Source organism: Salmo salar, chromosome ssa15 (assembly GCF_905237065.1).
Source record: "Salmo salar chromosome ssa15, Ssal_v3.1, whole genome shotgun sequence".
In the NCBI taxonomy this organism is placed as follows: Eukaryota; Metazoa; Chordata; class Actinopteri; order Salmoniformes; family Salmonidae; genus Salmo; species Salmo salar.
The window spans coordinates 5,453,794-5,472,199 of NC_059456.1; the positions used below are offsets into that span (position 1 = coordinate 5,453,794).

Consider the following 18,406-nt stretch of genomic DNA (forward strand, 5'->3'; position numbering starts at 1 on the left):
AATACACCCCATTCTTATGCTGCTTTTAGGTCTTAGTTCGTTTTTTTTTTTTTTTTTTTTTTAAACCTAAGATGTTTGAGCGGTTCTGGACCAATTCTGGCCAACATGTTGGTGTACAAAGTACTCTGAACGTCACAGGGTCCAGTACCTTATAGTGGCAGAAAGTCCCATCTGTCTCCTCTCTGCTACCACTCCGTCAGTGGAGCTGATTTCAAGTCAGGTTTCACTCTCCACATTTGCATAGTGAGTGATGTGTCACATTTTCTGGCCTATCCAGACAAAGAACTGATTTCTTCTGCCTGTGAGCAACGGAGCCTGGGAGACTGAATATAAAATAAAAAGGGGGACCGTCTAGTGAATCCAGAAATTGTGGTTTCATCTCACTGTGGTATTTGACAGATTTAGAGCGCTCAACATGACAAAATACACTGCTCAAAAAAATAAAGGGAACACTTAAACAACACAATGTAACTCCAAGTAAATCACACTTCTGTGAAATCAAACTGTCCACTTACGAAGCAACACTGACAATACATTTCACATGCTGTTGTGCAAATGGAATAGACAACAGGTGGAAATTATAGGCAATTAGCAAGACACCCCCAATAAAAGGAGTGGTTCTGCAGGTGGGGACCACAGACCACTTCTCAGTTCCTATGCTTCCTGGCTGATGTTTTGGTCACTTCTGAATGCTGGCGGTGCTTTCACGCTAGCGGTAGCATGAGACGGAGTCTACAACCCACACAAGTGGCTCAGGTAGTGCAGCTCATCCAGGATGGCACATCAATGCGAGCTGTGGCAAGAAGGTTTGCTGTGTCTGTCAGCGTAGTGTCCAGAGCATGGAGGCACTACCAGGAGACAGGCCAGTACATCAGGAGACGTGGAGGAGGCCGTAGGAGGCCAACAACCCAGCAGCAGGACCGCTACCTCCGCCTTTGTGCAAGGAGGAGCAGGAGAAGCACTGCCAGAGCCCTGCAAAATGACCTCCAGCAGGCCACAAATGCGCATGTGTCTGCTCAAACGGTCAGAAACAGACTCCATGAGGGTGGTATGAGGGCCCGACGTCCACAGGTGGGGGTTGTGCTTACAGCCCAACACCGTGCAGGACGTTTCGCATTTGCCAGAGAACACCAAGATTGGCAAATTCGCCACTGGCGCCCTGTGCTCTTCACAGATGAAAGCAGGTTCACACTGAGCACATGCGACAGACGTGACAGAGTCTGGAGATGCCGTGGACCACGTTCTGCTGCCTGCAACATCCTCCAACATGACCGGTTTGGCGGTGGGTCAGTCATGGTGTGGGGTGGCATTTGTTTGGGGGGGCCGCACAGCCCTCCATGTGCTCGCCAGAGGTAGCCTGACTGCCATTAGGTACCGAGATGAGATCCTCAGACCCCTTGTGAGACCATATGCTGGTGCGGTTGGCCCTGGGTTCCTCCTAATGCAAGACAATGCTAGACCTCATGTGGCTGGAGTATGTCAGCAGTTCCTGCAAGAGGAAGGCATTGATGCTATGGACTGGCCTGCCCGTTCCCCAGACCTGAATCCAATTGAGCACATCTGGGACATCATGTCTTGCTCCATCCACCAACGCCACGTTGCACCAGACTGTCCAGGAGTTGGCGGATGCTTTAGTCCAGGTCTGGGAGGAGATCCCTCAGGAGACCATCCGCCACCTCATCAGGAGCATGCCCAGGCGTTGTAGGGAGGTCATACAGGCACGTGGAGGCCACACACACTACTGAGCCTCATTTTGACTTGTTTTAAGGACATTACATCAAAGTTGGATCAGCCTGTAGTGTGGTTTTCCACAATTGAGTGTGACTCCAAATCCAGACCTCCATGGGTTGATAAATTGGATTTTCATTGGATTATTTTTGTGTGATTTTGTTGTCAGCACATTCAACTATGTAAAGAAAAAAGTATTTAATAAGATTATTTCTTTCATTCAGATCTAGGATGTGTTGTTTAAGTGTTCCCTTTATTTTTTTGAGCAGTATACTAAATCATTTCGTAGAATGGCGTACGTGGATAAGGCAGAATGACATTGTTTTAACAATAAAAAATATCACCACAATCTACCTTTTCGGTTTTTCAAATTGCCGGCATCTTGAAGCTAAAAATTGGGGTTGTGTGTACTGTGCTAATGACCATACAAAATAAAAATGCAATTTTAAAAAAGGATGGCGGTCTTAACAAAACGAGGAATTTGTGGTAAGTGCATGTCTGCCTCCATCTTTATGCACCTCCGCTATTGAAACACGACCACTGTCTTGGTCACAGAGGAACGAAATCACTTTGTGCGTAAAGCTGAAGTTGTCAAGAGTCCGTAGACATTTAAATGTTCTTTCTGCGTTGCTCAGAGGACAAAAATCGGTTGAAAATGTTCTGTCGTCAGTTACATGAATTGGAGCCAGATTTGTACTAAATAGGATCATATTTATTTTACAGTTATAAAGGTGATTGTCTTATACTAAAGTGATTCATAATTTGATTTTAACTATTGATGAGTTCTAAACTTGAAATATTGTTATTATCAGGTATCCTATTGTAATATCGAATGGCATAGTCTAGTTTTTACACCAGAAGTTAACGGGTATCTGTAAGGGTGAATGAATTGAGTAAAGGAAGGGCATGTGGCAGGCACTGATATGGGTGGAGAGATGTGGTTTAGTGAGTGGGGGGGGGGGGTCAGGTCACCTTAAGGGAGAAGGAACAGTTTATTGCCCACGTCACTTAATTTCCTGCCTAGCAGCAAAGACGTAATGTTTAGAAAGGAGGACAGATACATCGATCTACACACACACACACACACACACACACACACACACACAGCCTTGCCAAAGTATTCAGCCCCCTTGGCGTTTTTTCTATTTTGTTGCTTTACAACCTGTAATTTAAATGCATTTTTATTTGGATTTCATGCATTGGACATACACAAAATAGTCCAAATTGAGAGATTTTTTTTTAAACAAAACAGAAAAGTGGTGTGTGCATATGTATTCACCCCCTTTGCTATGAAGCCCCTAAATAAGATCTGGGGCAACCAATTACCTTCAGAAGTCACATAATTAGTTAAATAAAGTCCACCTGTGTGCAAGTGTCACATGATCTCAGTATATATACACACACACCTGTTCTGAAAGGCCCCAGAGTCTGCAACACCACTAAGCAAGGGGCACGACCAAGCAAGCAGCACCATGAAGACCAAGGAGCTCTCCAAACAGATCAGGGACAAAGTTGTGGAGAAGTACAGATCAGGTTTGGGTTATAAAAAAATATCCGAAACTTTGAACATCCCACGGAGCACCATTAAACCCATTATTAAAAAAATTGAAAGAATATGGCACGACAACAAACCTGCCAAGAAAGGGCCGCCCACCAAAACTCAGACCAGGCAAAGAGGGCATTAATCAGAGAGGCAACAAAGAGACCAAAGATAAGCCTGAAGGAGCTGCAAAGCTCCACAGTGGAGATTGGAGTATCTGTCCATAAGACCCCTTTAAGCCGTACGCTCCACAGAGCTGGGCTTAACGGAAAAGTGGCCAGAAAAAAAAATAAGCAAACGTGTTTGGTGTTCGCCAAAAGGCATGTGGGAGACTCCCCAAACATATGGAAGAAGGTACTCTGGTCAGATGAGACTAAAATTGAGCTTTTTGGCCATCAAGGAAAACACTAGGTCTGGCCAAACCCAACACCTCTCATCAACCCGAGAACACCATCCCCACAGTGAAGCATGGTGGTGGCAGCATCACGCTGTGGGGATGTTTTTCAGCAGCAGGGACTGGGAGAATAGTCAGGATCGAGGGAAAGATGAACAGAGTAAAATACAGAGACATCCTTGATGAAAACCTGCTCCAGAGCGCTCAGGACCTCAGACTGTGGCAAAGGTTCACCTTCCAACGGGACAACCACCTTAAGCACACAACCAAGACAACGCAGGAGTGTCTTCGGGACAAGTCTCTGAATGTCCTTGAGTGGCCCAGCCAGAGCCCAGACTTGAACATCTCTGGAGAGACCTGAAAATTACTGTGCAGCGACGCTCCCCATCCAAACTGACAGAGCTTGAGAGGATATGCAGAGAAGAATGGGAGAAACTCCCCAAATACAGGTGTGCCAAGCTTGCAGCGTCATACCCAAGAAGACTCAACGCTGTAATCGCTGCCAAAAGGTGCTTCAAAAAGTACTGAGTAAAGGGTCTGAATACTTATGTAAATGTGATATCAGCTTTATATTTGTAATAAATTAACAAAAATGTCTAAAAACCTGTTTTTGCTTTGTCATTAATGGGGTATTGTGTGTAGATTGATGAGGGGAAAAAATGATTTAATACATTTTAGAATAAGGCTGTAACATAACAAAATGTGGAAAAAGTCAAGGGGTCTGAATACTTTCCGAATGCACTGTAATACTATTTGTGCCTGGAAAAGGAGAGTTCCAGAACAATGCAGCATTACTAGTTATTGTTTATGGTCATCTCATGAAAAAGTATTACTGTTGTGTATGTCTATTTAGGCAGAAATCTACATTTTGTTCTTAAACACAGAACATGATGGCAGAACTAACTAGTTCATAACTCATATATATATATATAAAAAATTAAAACAAATCAACTGAAGCCTTTCCAATCCAAGTTAAGTCCATATCCATTTAACGTTTATTAGACCTAGAATAAAGGTCTACCACGTGCTGGACAGAAAATCAACAATGACACAACTCTATGCATTGATTACATCATTCTGTCATTTCTAGAATGGCCGTGACCAATACTTGGGTCGATAACCCCGCAGTGACCTGTACCCAGGGGCGAAAATCTGATATCCACTTTGGAGGGGACAATTACATTACATTTTCTCAAGAGCAATTCCTGAGGGGGACACCAAAAGTAGTGCTGTAACACATAGCCTACATTGTAATATGGTAAATGTATATTGAGGAACCAAAGAAATAAGGTGTTTGCCGTACTCCTAACTACCGGTACCCAAAACTACACAACTAATCAGAACAGCAATACCATTGCCTTAAACTGGTGACTGAACTAAGATTTGTTAAAGTTGAGAGTGGGGGCATCCATGGCATTTTCCAATGATGTTCCTATTTTACAAGTCAAAAAAATTGAGAACCTTTCATAATGTTGCCAAACAAAGACTCAAACTTACCTGTCTCTGCCAGTCTGTCCCTGCATATCTGTCCCCAACTCTGCTGTCTGTGTGCCATCTGTTGCCTGCTCTGCCTAATGACATCATTGTGAAACATTTCCATTAGAATTTCATTTCTTTCTTATGAACATTTTATCAACTAGTCTTTGAGATATTAGGCTACTAGGGTTCTTACTATGCGTTTTGGTGTACTGAAAAATACTCTGATGTCCGTCTTTTATTTTTCTGCCATTTTTCTACCTGGCTGGCTGGCTACACACACAGTGTGTAGGTTATTTACAGTAGGAGATGGGCTTCTATCATCTTCAATCATTCTATATGGGCTTCGATCTAAAAGGTAGCTAGCAAATGTGAAACGGATTAAAATGACAAGAGTTGACAGCTGTACGAGTTCACCATTTACACAACATATGCTGCAACCTTTTGTAATTTTAATAGTTTGTTTCATATTGGCTGGCTTCCAACAATAGCTGAATTTGCAAAGCTAGCGAGCACCAATTCAGTTTCAGTGGTGTTTGCTATAATCTTTGCTACCCAGGTTAAATAAAGGTGAAATAAAATAAATAAATAAAAGTTCCCTTGCGACAATTTAGCTTTTGCAACGAGACCATTAAATATATTTAAGACAATGGTAGAAGAGAGTGTAGTTCTGTTCAGTTTGGACTTCAGTTTATCGCTAACCTTATCACAGGGACTTTGAAGCACTAACTTACATCATCTGCATGCTGATTCCATCTTTGACGACGCCACATAAATGGAATAGGTACTAGCTAGCTTAATAGTTAATATTTTCGCGCTAGCTCTGCATATTCAGCTAGTGTGTGTGGGCGCGATTGACTGGATGAACCTCACGGCAGTTACGTAGCAAGCTAAGGAACTGGCAGTGGATCAAACCATTGTGAGGCAAAGGGCGGGGTCGCAATCTTTTGAAACTTAAAAACGCGCTATTAAGTGTCTATAATCAGCACAATTGCTTTCATTGCGTATTATTAATATTATTTAAATTAGATAGTTATGTTTCAGTGATATATTGGGGGGGACAAATCATATTTTTCCCAGGATGGGGGGGGTCGAGTCCCCCCCGGGATTTCCGCCCCTGCCTGTACCTCAACGATAAGTAGCAAAATGACATCAAGTAGTGTCCCAAAATGGTAACATAACCCCTATGTTGTGCACTACTTCTGACTACTTTAAACCAGACCCAGAGCTCTGGTCAACAGTAGTGCACTACATAGGGGATAGGATACCATTTGGGACAAAAAACATGGTTCAAAGCCCTGTGTTTTACTGTGACCACAGCAGCTGTGTGCATGGAAACCATTAGAAAACAAACGGAAGAAAACACTGAAAACAAAGAGGAACTACATGGAAACCATGTTTACATGATAAGGGTCATTAGGGTCACAACAAAACGGAAGAAAGACTAAAACTACTTGAAGAAATCCTAAGAAACTCTTTTTTTTCCTCTTTCAGTAGCAAACGTTTTCCATTGTGGGTCCCATTGAATCTGACTCTGGCCAGCTGTAGCTCTGCTAGGTCCAGGAGTCTCTGCTCTCTACAGCCAACTTGAACCATCTAGCCCAGGGCTCTCCAACCATGTTACTGGAGGTTGTCCATCCAAACCCACTTGTAACGAACCTGATTCAGCTTATCAACCAAATTATTACAATCAGGTAAACTAGGGATGGTAGCTCTCCAGGAACAGGGTTGGAGAGAAGACCTTACAGGATGGTATCTCTCCGGGAACAGGGTTGGAGAGAAGACCTACAGGATGGTAGCTCTCCAGGAACAGGGTTGGAGAGAAGACCTCCAGGAACAGGGTTGGAGAGAAGACCTCCAGGAACAGGGTTGAAGAGAAGACCTACAGGACGGCATCTCTCCAGGAACAGGGTTGGAGAGCCCTGATCTAGCCTCTCTCTGTTTGCTCTTATCTCTCAAAACAAAGGCCTCTGGTCAAGATACAAAAAGCTGATTACGCAACAGAACAAGGTTTAGACTGTTTTTGTGATCAAACTGAGTGAGTGTGTAGGGCAGGCTTGGTTTCTGAATTTTGCTGACAGAAAATAAAATTTAAATAGTGACACCATCAGCATGTTCTGTGAGTGAAACTACAGGCTCACTTCACTTTTTTCTCTCAAATGCATCAACTGTACAAACACGCAGAGGACTTTCCCAGGATGCATTGTGTTTTGTAGTAGTCCATTTAGAGACTTGGTAATAATGCTGATCTCCTATATACAAACATTATCTTACTATAAAAAGGGAATTCAAATCACATTTGTTTTAGGGCTGGAAGAAAAGCTCCTAAAGACAGGAAATAAATTCCACTGAGCACCATAAAGCCTCAACTTCACCCATGCAAAGCAGGGAACAGTAACAAGTTTAAAAACACAGAGAAGAACTTCTCTGGGCAAAGTAGGCTCAGCTGCTTCACTACATAGAGCACTAGACCAGAGCCCTGTGTGTTCCCTATACAGGAAATATGGTGCCATTTGGGATGCACTTACACCGCATTACTGTGACTGTGGACTAACACCGCAGGTGGGTGACTGACTGAGACCAGTAATACTGACAACCTGAAATTTCTGGTGTCGTTGGATTGGTAAAAACAAAAAAAAAACAAAAAAATCTAAAAAAGGGCAGAGAGACATTTCCTAGACCTTCCTCTTCGTCGGCTGTGCGACATACAAGCTGACATTTGCAAGCCCAGCACTGTTACATAAACAGATGTAGGCTAGCTTGTCTGCCTGGTAGCTTTAAGGACGGGGGTGTGTGTCTGTTCGGTATTGGAGAAGGGATCAGACAGTTTATGTTTGTGTTCCAAATTGCACCATCTTCCCTATATAGTGCACTACTTTAGACCATTTACATTTTACATTTTAGTCATTTAGCAGACGCTCTTATCCATAGCGACTTACAGTAGTGAACACATACATTTCATTTTCATTTCATGCATTTTTTTTTTTTGTACTGGCCTCCCGTGGGAATCGAACCCACAACCCTGGCGTTGCAAACACCATGCTCTACCAACTGAGCCACAGGGAAGAGCACTATATAGTGCCCTACTATAGACCAGAGCCCTATACCCTATATAGTGCCCTACTTTAGACCAGAGCCCTATACCCTATATAGTGTCCTGTGTGCCCTGTGCAAATTTGGGACACAGACCATACCTGCTTACTCACTCAGTCCGCTACCAAAAGACAAAATCAGCCCGAGGGGGTTGGCTGGCTCCAGAAAGGAACCTTGTTTTCCCCCCCACCCTACCCTCACCACCATTCTATATCAGTCTAATTTTAATTAACTTTTATATATATTAGGCCTAAATTTGATTTGACTATGTATGGACTTACTGTCAACTACGTATCACATAACGTGAAAGTCAAGACGCAGAGGAGTTTTAGACTATTGCCTGTGGCGCGAGGACAAGAGTAGCATACCTACTCAAGTCTGCTATCCTGTACAGGTGACAGTGAGGCAGTCAACCTATAGCCTATGGGTCGAGGAAGAGAGATAGGCCACGGGTGACTAGATCCATCTTGTCATTTCTGTAACCATCTCTGAGACAGTGACAGACCTCAGAGACAGAGCAATGTGGTGGGAGGAGAGTGGAAATAACTACGTTCTTGTTTATCGCTAGATAAAACCACTGCAGTGTGTGTGTGTGTGTGTGTGTGTGTGTGTGTCAGGGTTTCCGTTAGCCGGTAATAGCCGGCTTCTGGTTGATAAATAAAATTGGCGCTGGCAAAGTGTCTGGGCCAAGAAAAGAAAAAAATCCCATTGCAAAATAATGCCTTTTAGCCTACCAGTGAATGTAAATACATTTGAAAGGTCATGCTTATCGCTTTACAGGTCAATTTGCATAACTTAGCGGAGTTAAATTGGCGCGTGTATTTTCGTTAGTCGTTATGTATTTTATTTATCACAAGCCAACAGCATACAGATACAGAGCCTAGTTTGAGCGGGAAAAAAAAATCAGTCAGACAGCACGAGAGCAGCTGCTACAGTTTGTCAAACAGCTCAGAATTTGCCGTTTGAGTGAAACGTGATTATTTTTATTTTTTTATAAGCCTAATAATTGCACAACAATTCTAAAATGCATTCATGTGTTAAAAACTGTTTTGATAGACCAAAAAAAATAGCTACTATTTTTATTTCTCAACTGGTAAATGAAGCACGCTTCCCATTCCTTTTTTACATTTTAGTCATTTAGCAGACGCTCTTATCCAGAGCGACTTACAGTAGTGAATGCATACATTTCATTAAAAAAATTCCGTACATACCATTCGCCATTCAAGTGCATAAACTCGAGCTCCTGAGTGACACTGCATCTCAGCGCAAGAGCTGTCATTGTAAATGACCGGCCAAACCTGAATCCAGGTTTGGCCGGGGGTAGGCCGTCATTGTAAATAAGAATTTGTTCTTAAACTGACTTGCCTAGTTAAATAAAGGTTACATTTAAAAAAATAAAATTAAAAAAAAACATTTAAATGGGCAATGGCAGGCTTCAGTGCATCAAACGAAAACATATACTTAACATTGTTTGAAACCTGAACGTTTTAGTTCATGTTATGAGGCATGTCGTCTTACCTTGCTACAAAGTAGCCGAGCCAAATCAGACCATAGAAACGAGGAGGCAATTAAAAGGACTTCCATAATAGGCTACTAGTTTCAGTGGCCTATTTCGCTCGTATTCTATAGGTTTTCAATTCAACTTTCTTTCATTGACCATCAGCCAAAGGCACAATTTCTAGTCACACTAGCATCCCATGCCAGTTGATGATAATCCCAGTCACACTAGCATCCCATGCCAGTTGATGATAATCCCAGTCACACTAGCATCCCATGCCAGTTGATGATAATCCCAGTCACACTAGCATCCCATGCCAGTTGATGATAATCCCAGTCACACTAGCATCCCATGCCAGTTGATGATAATCCCAGTCACACTAGCATCCCATGCCAGTTGATGATAATCCCAGTCACACTAGCATCCCATGCTAGTTGTTGCATCTTTAGATCTCCCCTCTTTCTACATTTCGAACAGATATTTTCATCTACATCTCATGAAACCGCTGGCATGTACGGTACGCTTTTTGACAATGGCATTTTCCCGCCAATTGCATTACGGAACCAACATTTGCATGTGGCCTACCGCCTTGTGCGCATTGCTGCGCTTATGTATAGAAATAATGTATCAACATTTGAATCTGAATGTTCTGATCTGTTCCATCAGCTGCATTGCTTTTTTTAACGTTTTTTGTATGCATCTTAGGCCTCCTGGTTGTATAAATTTGGGCTCTAATCGACCCACAACTGTCCCAAAGTCTGTTTGGAATAGGCTATTTCTTTCTAGACAAGCTGACCAATAGAATAGGTTAACTTTTCTACTAGCAGATTGACATAGGCTAGTGATTTTGCTGTTCATTACTGGTCTTGTAGACTAAGGAAAAGTGTGCACAGTTATTATAAAATCTTAAAATCTGCTCATCGGAATTCGTTAAGGACGTACGCCATTGCATCCTCGAGTTGACTGTTCTGTTAAAATGAATGACCATAATCTATATGTGATTTTTGTCATTCTGAACAAAGTGGGTGGATGCCCTAATCAGGTTACGCACCCAATGAATATGAGTCCAGTAAATTTCTGATATGTCCAGAAAATTTCAATATAATTTACCAGTCAAATGTTCCGTGCCACATTCTCCTGAGGAAACCCTGGTGTGTGTGTGTGTGTGTTCCTGCTCATAGCTAGATTCTATTGTGACTGATGCTTAGCACTGGCCAATGAGCGGAGTTGAAACAGCATGTTTTGCTGAACCTTCACATAAACATCCTAATTTGGACAATAAAGATATTGACTTGACCACTCAAGTCAATAATACAAAAGTTCTCTCTTCAAAATAAGTTGGAGCTTTAGTGCCCTGAAAAGGATAGTCTAGAAGCTCAGGATACCGCCCAGGTTAGAAGCTCAGGATACCGCCCAGGTTAGAAGCTCAGGATACCGCCCAGGTTAGAAGCTCAGGATACCGCCCAGGTTAGAAGCTCAGGATACCGCCCAGGTTAGAAGCTCAGGATACCGCCCAGGTTAGAAGCTCAGGATACCGCCCAGGTTAGAAGCTCAGGATACCGCCCAGGTTAGAAGCTCAGGATACCGCCCAGGTTAGAAGCTTAGGATACCGCCCAGGTTAGAAACTTAGGTTACTCACACAATTCACATTACTTCCTCCTATGACATTTTGTGCAGAGCAGACCACATTCTCTGTTAAGTTGGGCTTTGAGGGAATCTCATGCTTTTCATTAAACTGGCACAGTTGGAGTATGGAGGGGGGGGCAAAAGAGAGGGAGTGAGAGAAGAGCGAGAGAGAAGAGAAAAATGGGGTAGAGATAAAGATAGGAGAAAAAGAGAGAGGGGGTGGCGAGATGAGCCTCCCTCTGAGGAACATTCCATGATTCATTGAGTTGTTTCCTGAGACAGAAAGAGAGCAAAGTCACACCAGCAACGACCCTTTGACAGACACCACCAGGCTACAAGCAGGGCAGCCGGTCTTAAGAGGGGGCCAGAGAGAGGCGAGCATTCAGATTAGCCGAGCGTCTCTGCCCTTGCTTTGTGTCCTCAACTCCTCGGTGGAACGCCAACAAGCCTGAGGCCCCATTCCAATACCTTCACAATGCTGAAGTCACGGGGCGACTAGCCTGAGGCCCCAGTCCAATACCTTTACAATGCTGAAGTCACAGGGCGACTAGCCTGAGGCCCCAGTCCAATACCTTTACAATGCTGAAGTCACGGGGCGACTAGCCTGAGGCCCCAGTCCAATACCTTTACAATGCTGAAGTCACGGGGCGACTAGCCTGAGGCCCCATTCCAATACCTTTACAATGCTGAAGTCACGGGGCGACTAGCCTGAGGCCCCAGTCCAATACCTTCACAATGCTGAAGTCACGGGGCGACTAGCCTGAGGCCCCAGTCCAATACCTTCACAATGCTGAAGTCACAGGGCGACTAGCCTGAGGCCCCAGTCCAATACCTTTACAATGCTGAAGTCACAGGGCGACTAGCCTGAGGCCCCAGTCCAATACCTTCACAATGCTGAAGTCACGGGGCGACTAGCCTGAGGCCCCAGTCCAATACCTTTACAATGCTGAAGTCACAGGGCGACTAGCCTGAGGCCCCAGTCCAATACCTTTACAATGCTGACGTCACAGGGCGACTAGCCTGAGGCCCCAGTCCAATACCTTTACAATGCTGAAGTCACGGGGCGACTAGCCTGAGGCCCCAGTCCAATACCTTCACAATGCTGAAGTCACGGGGCGACTAGCCTGAGGCCCCAGTCCAATACCTTTACAATGCTGAAGTCACGGGGCAACTAGCCTGAGGCCCCAGTCCAATACCTTTACAATGCTGAAGTCACAGGGCGACTAGCCTGAGGCCCCAGTCCAATACCTTTACAATGCTGAAGTCACAGGGCGACTAGCCAAAGGCCCCATTCCAATACCTTCACAATGCTGAAGTCACAGGGCGACTAGCCTGAGGCCCCAGTCCAATACCTTTACAATGCTGAAGTCACAGGGCGACTAGCCTGAGGCCCCAGTCCAATACCTTTACAATGCTGAAGTCACAGGGCGACTAGCCTGAGGCCCCAGTCCAATACCTTTACAATGCTGAAGTCACAGGGCGACTAGCCAAAGGCCCCATTCCAATACCTTCACAATGCTGAAGTCACAGGGCGACTAGCCTGAGGCCCCAGTCCAATACCTTTACAATGCTGAAGTCACAGGGCGACTAGCCTGAGGCCCCAGTCCAATACCTTTACAATGCTGAAGTCACAGGGCGACTAGCCTGAGGCCCCATTCCAATACCTTTACAATGCTGAAGTCACAGGGCGACTAGCCTGAGGCCCCAGTCCAATACCTTTACAATGCTGAAGTCACGGGGCGACTAGCCTGAGGCCCCAGTCCAATACCTTTACAATGCTGAAGTCACAGGGCGACTAGCCTGAGGCCCCAGTCCAATACCTTTACAATGCTGAAGTCACAGGGCGACTAGCCTGAGGCCCCATTCCAATACCTTTACAATGCTGACGTCACAGGGCGATTAGCCTGAGACCCCATTCTAAGTCCCAGGGTGAACCTCAGTAATATTTACTTGGTTCCTCACATTTCCCTTTTCATCTCCTTCTCAAAGCACATTGGAGGAGAAGACCGGAGGTTCTTTCCCTTGGATTTTCTACGCCAATGGTTTTTGAGAAGGATGATGCTAGGAATCAAGGAAATACAGTTGAGATTCACCCATGGTTTCCACATCCTTGTTTTTGCCATGTTGGATCCGTGGTTTCCTCTAGAGAAGAATGAGGATTTCCTTGATGGTTTCCTGAAGGAAAGAATGAATGAATGGTGCTTGTTTAACCACCAATCCTACGAGGACGGACTTCTTAAATGAAGATTTCATTCACTTCATGTGATTACATTGTGACACAGGGCTTACAACCTCTTCTGTAAAAGAGTGGCGTTTTATTCCAGTAGGATCACGATGATTCAGAACTCCGTCGTCGTGGTGATTCAGAACTCCGTCGCCGTGGTGATTCATATCAGTTGATTGGGTTCTATTACACCAACTACAGTAATTTTTTTTCCATAGTGTGAATAGTGCAGTTTGTGTCCAATGGGTTGAGGCTGGGTGCCATCATGATCGTCCTTAAGTCAGTGTCTACGACCCAAATTACACCCTATTACCTATGTAGTGCACTACTTTTGACCATGGTCCATAGGGCTCTGGTCAAAAGTAGTGCAATATGTATGGAAGAGGCTGCCATTCGGGATGCAAAAAGTGTTTGAGACATGGCGCAAAGGAAGTTGCATAACATTGGATATATCCTGCTACCCTGTCTACGGGTGTCATTGTAAAGCATCTTCATTAAGTCATACTTCAAATACAATTTAGTTTAAGCTCTATTCTAATATAGAGAAGGATCATTAGGCTACTGAGCTTTTACGGGGAATGATGGGCCCTATAAAATCTACAGACGGAATACAGACATTAAAACCGAATTCAACAATGCGGAAAAATTGAAACGGGAAAAATTGAAAAAAACAGAAACCCGGAAAAACTAAATAAATAGAATATGGGAGGAAAAAAACTAAATGGAATCAGGCATCATGATTGTGTACTGCAGTCAGCGTCTGTGTTAATGGTGGAGGTGCATGACAGGCCTGGGGAAGGGAAGACAGTGTTTTGCCCTCAGAGAAAAACAAAATGAGCTTCCTCATTCGCTCCTCACTTCCCTAATTCTAAAATGGTGGGGTCCTTTCCAAACCATGGACCACGTCTGAACATGTTCCTAACAGTCATCCTTGCTTCCTACGTCCTTGTTACGGCCTAAAATCCCTCACCTCCCTCTCAAAGCTCATTGGAAAAGGAAAGACCTTGTATCCGTTTGAGAGGGAGACAAACACACAGCATACTTTCCTGTGCACAGACAGCTTCTGTCTTAAAATAAGGAGTGGTAGAACAGGTTAGTCAGTGACTTGTTGACATGTGAGATCAGGACACCTGTGTAATTAGGGAGCAGGTTAAAAGGCTAGATCAGGGCTGGAGAGCCTAGTGTCAGTGGGTTTTTGGTTTCTCCTTTCAATTAATCCCTAGACAACCATGTGAGGGAAGTTCTTTAGTAATTAGTTACCTTAATTCATCAATCAAGGACACGGGAAGAGCGAAAACCCACAGTCACTCAGCCCACCGTGGAATGAGTTTGACAGGTGGGCTAGATGCTACCTCAGAGTTTGTGAGCTGGTGACGGGTCATTCAGCAGGTCGTGGGCATTTTTCATGTTAAAGTCAAGTGAGGACTACCGAGATGCAGAGAGAGACAGGGAAATTAGTGAGACAGTACAGGGGCGTGTTCAGTATGCAAACAGTGTGGAAAGTTGCAGATGCAAATATACTATATAGAACAACAATGCCACTGACATTTTGCACTGTTTTTAGGCTCCATTATAATTCTGACATACTGTACTGTAATTGTCAATGTAATAATCAATGCCACCCCTTACTTGGCTCCCGAGTGGCACAGCAGTCTAAAGCACTGCATCTCAGTGCTACAGGAGTCACTACAGACTCTGGTTCGATTCCAGGCTGTATCACAACCGCCCGTGATTGGGAGTCCCATAGCGTGGCACACAATTGGCCCAGCGTCATCCAGGTTAGGGTTTGGCCGTGATTGTAAATAAGACTAGCATAGTTAAATAAAAAAAGGTTAAATAAATACCAAATGAAAAAGAATAAAACAGCCAGTGGAAGGTTGGCTGTGTATTTACTCGTGTGTTATGCAATGCATGTACTGTATGTGCAATAGCCTAACGACATACATACATAGGCCTATAGAGACATACCTTCAGCTATGAGTTCTTCCACGGTGACTTGAAACCGGCCCACGGCGAACACTTTCCCGAAGTAGTTGCTGAGTCCGGAGCCTGACCCGGAGCCCCCTCCCAACCCGCCACTCTCAGACTTCGGCATTCGGGAGAACTTCTTCATTCTGGTTTCCTTTCTTTCACACTTGATCTCCAAATAAAATGCAGTCCTTTTGGGTAACCGATACGAACTTCAATCAATGTAGGATTTCCCCTTGTCCTTTTGTTATATACTTATCCCAAATCGTTTCTTTGTCCTGCATACTCTTCGAAAAGGACTTCACTTACACTTTGAATGTTATGACACAGCAAGGCGTCAGCTATCACAGGGAAATGTTACTCTTCTTCACTAGTTCACCTCGGTTTACTTATGTGTTTAACAGCGTTGTTTCGGAATAAGACAACAAAACGTTATTGTTGTTTTTTTGTTGTTGTTGTTGTTTTAGTTCGACGTTGAAGCGATTTTTTCCACGGTGCTGGCTAACGTTAAAGCAAACGTAATGATATAAACCAGCTAGCTAGCTAGCTACCGGGGCTAACTAGCTAGCATCCATGCAGGCGTTGCTACACCCAGGAGTCTAACGGACAGTTAGCAGACGCTTCAAAAACAACGAAACAAACGGGACGCTAACCGGTGTTGAACACGGTCTGTGTGGCTTCCGTCTCGCTAATAAGTAGCCACAATCTGTCTGACTTGCCCCCTTTTTGTCAGACTATTATCGAAGAAAGAAACACACACCCCTTCTTCTTCTTCTTTCCACTATCTCAGCCCCCGGTTTGTCCACGGTACTTCCCAATAAGGTTGGTGGTCAACGAGCTACTGGCTTCACTACCGTTAGCTGCTATCAAACTAGCTAGGACCGCATGTAACCACCACCCTCCCTTACTCCACAGTGGAATGAATGTCGCGTCCGACTCAGTTTATCGTGTCTTCGTCCCAAGCCCCGTCGGTAAACTTCCAACTCTGTCGTGACTCAGATCAGCAGTAATATGTGTGTGGTTTTTTTCGGGGGGGGGTTGTTATTACCCAATCAGACAGTTGACAACCTAACGCAGCGTTGTCCGTCCCCTCCTATTGTTATGATTGGTGGTGAACGGAGCGCAGAGACGTACAGGGCGGCGGGAATGATGAGTCTGTACCGTCTCACCTTTCCTCGGTTCGGTTCAGGGACAAACACACATAACAGATTCAAATAGGACTGACTGTGGATGATTTGTGATTGATAATATTTCCTATCAAGTAGATAGTGATCCTCATTGAGAAAATGTCTACATGTTATGCGTTATGAAACATGCCTTTCTCATCTTATTTGACAAAATCTTTTGTATGATTCCTTCAACACGATGTCAGAGTTTGTGATTATATCAACTGGACAGATAACAAAGCAAAGTGGTTTCCTAATGCCAGTCCAAATCACATGAGAATAGGGTTTTCCTTGTTTAGAGGAAGTGACTTGGCATGACTCTCATTGGCTGCGTTTAGACAGGCAGCCCAATTCAGATTTTTTTTCTCACTAATTGGTCTGTTGACCAATGAGATCAGCTCTGAAAAAGATCTGACGGAAAAGATCTGATGTGATTGGTCAAGACCAATTAGTGGAAAGAATAATTGGTCTGCCTGTCTAAACGCAGTCATTGACATCACATTAGGCTACAATAAATCATATCAAATTGTATTTGTCACATGAGCTGAATACCTTACAGTGAAATGCTTGCTTACAAGCCCTTAACCAACAATGCCGTTTTTTTTTAAGTAAGTAAGAAAATGTTTGCTAAAAAAAAATATATATATATATATATATATATATATATATAAAACGAGGCTATGTACAGGGGGTACAGGTTAGTCCAGGTAATTGAGGTAATACTTACATGTAGGTAGGGGTAAAGTGACTATGCATAGATAATAAACTGAGTAGCAGCAGCGTAAAAAAGGGGGTCAATGCAAATAGTCTGGGTAGCCATTGGATTAGCTGTTCAGCAGTCTTATGGCTTGGAGGTAGAAGCTGTTAAGAAGCCCTTTGGACATAGACATGGTCCTCCAGTACCGCTTGCCATGCGGTAGCAGAGAGAACAGTCTATGACTTGGGTGTCTGGAGTCTTTGACAATTTTTAGGGCCTTCCTCTGACACCACCTGGTAAAAAGGTTATGGTTGGCAGGAAGCTTGGCCCCAGTGATGTACTGGGCCATACACACTACTCTCTGCAGCACATTGCGGTCGGAGGCCGAACAGTTGCCATACCAAGTGGTGATGCAACCAGTCAGGATGCTCTCGATGGTGCAGCTGTAGAACATTTTGAGGATCCGAGGACCCATGCGAAATATTTTCTGTCTGCTGAATAGGCTACTTATGGTTACTTTAGTAGGTTACTTATGTAATGTTCATTGTACTGTATTTGTACATGAATAGCAGAAACAACAGTTGACCCCTTTGGATTTTATTTAGGATCCCCATTAGTCGACACCAATGGCGACAACTAGTTTTACTGGGGTCCGACACATAATGACAAAGACATTACCAACAAAAATACAATTGACATACATTCAAAAACATTAACATGTTGACATTCCAGACTTATACAGTGCATTCAGAAAGTATTCAGACTCCTTGACTTTTTCCACATTTTGTTACGTTACAGCCTCATTATAAAATTGATTCAATTGTTTTCTTTTTCCACCTCATCAATCTGCACACAATACACCATAATGACAAATCAAAAATAGGTTTTTAGAAATTTTGGCAAATTCATACATTTAAAAAAAAATAAACAGAATTATAACATTTACGTAGTATTCAGACCCTTTACTCAGTAGTTTGTTAAAACATCTTTGGCAGT

The 18,406-nt window shown here is 43.7% G+C and overlaps 1 protein-coding gene across 2 annotated transcripts in view; it reads right to left on the minus strand.

Annotated features, from left to right (window-relative positions):
* Nucleotides 1-16,658, minus strand: part of LOC106570898 (BMP-2-inducible protein kinase) — a 104,888-nt gene extending 88,230 nt beyond the window's left edge. For both annotated transcript variants that reach the window (XM_014143469.2, XM_014143468.2), the window contains exon 1: nt 15,548-16,658. In XM_014143469.2, coding sequence (XP_013998944.2) covers nt 15,548-15,692 — 145 coding nt within the window. In that variant the 5' untranslated portion in view covers nt 15,693-16,658. The remainder of the gene's footprint in view (nt 1-15,547) is intronic.
* Between the last annotated feature and the right edge of the window lie 1,748 nt (nt 16,659-18,406).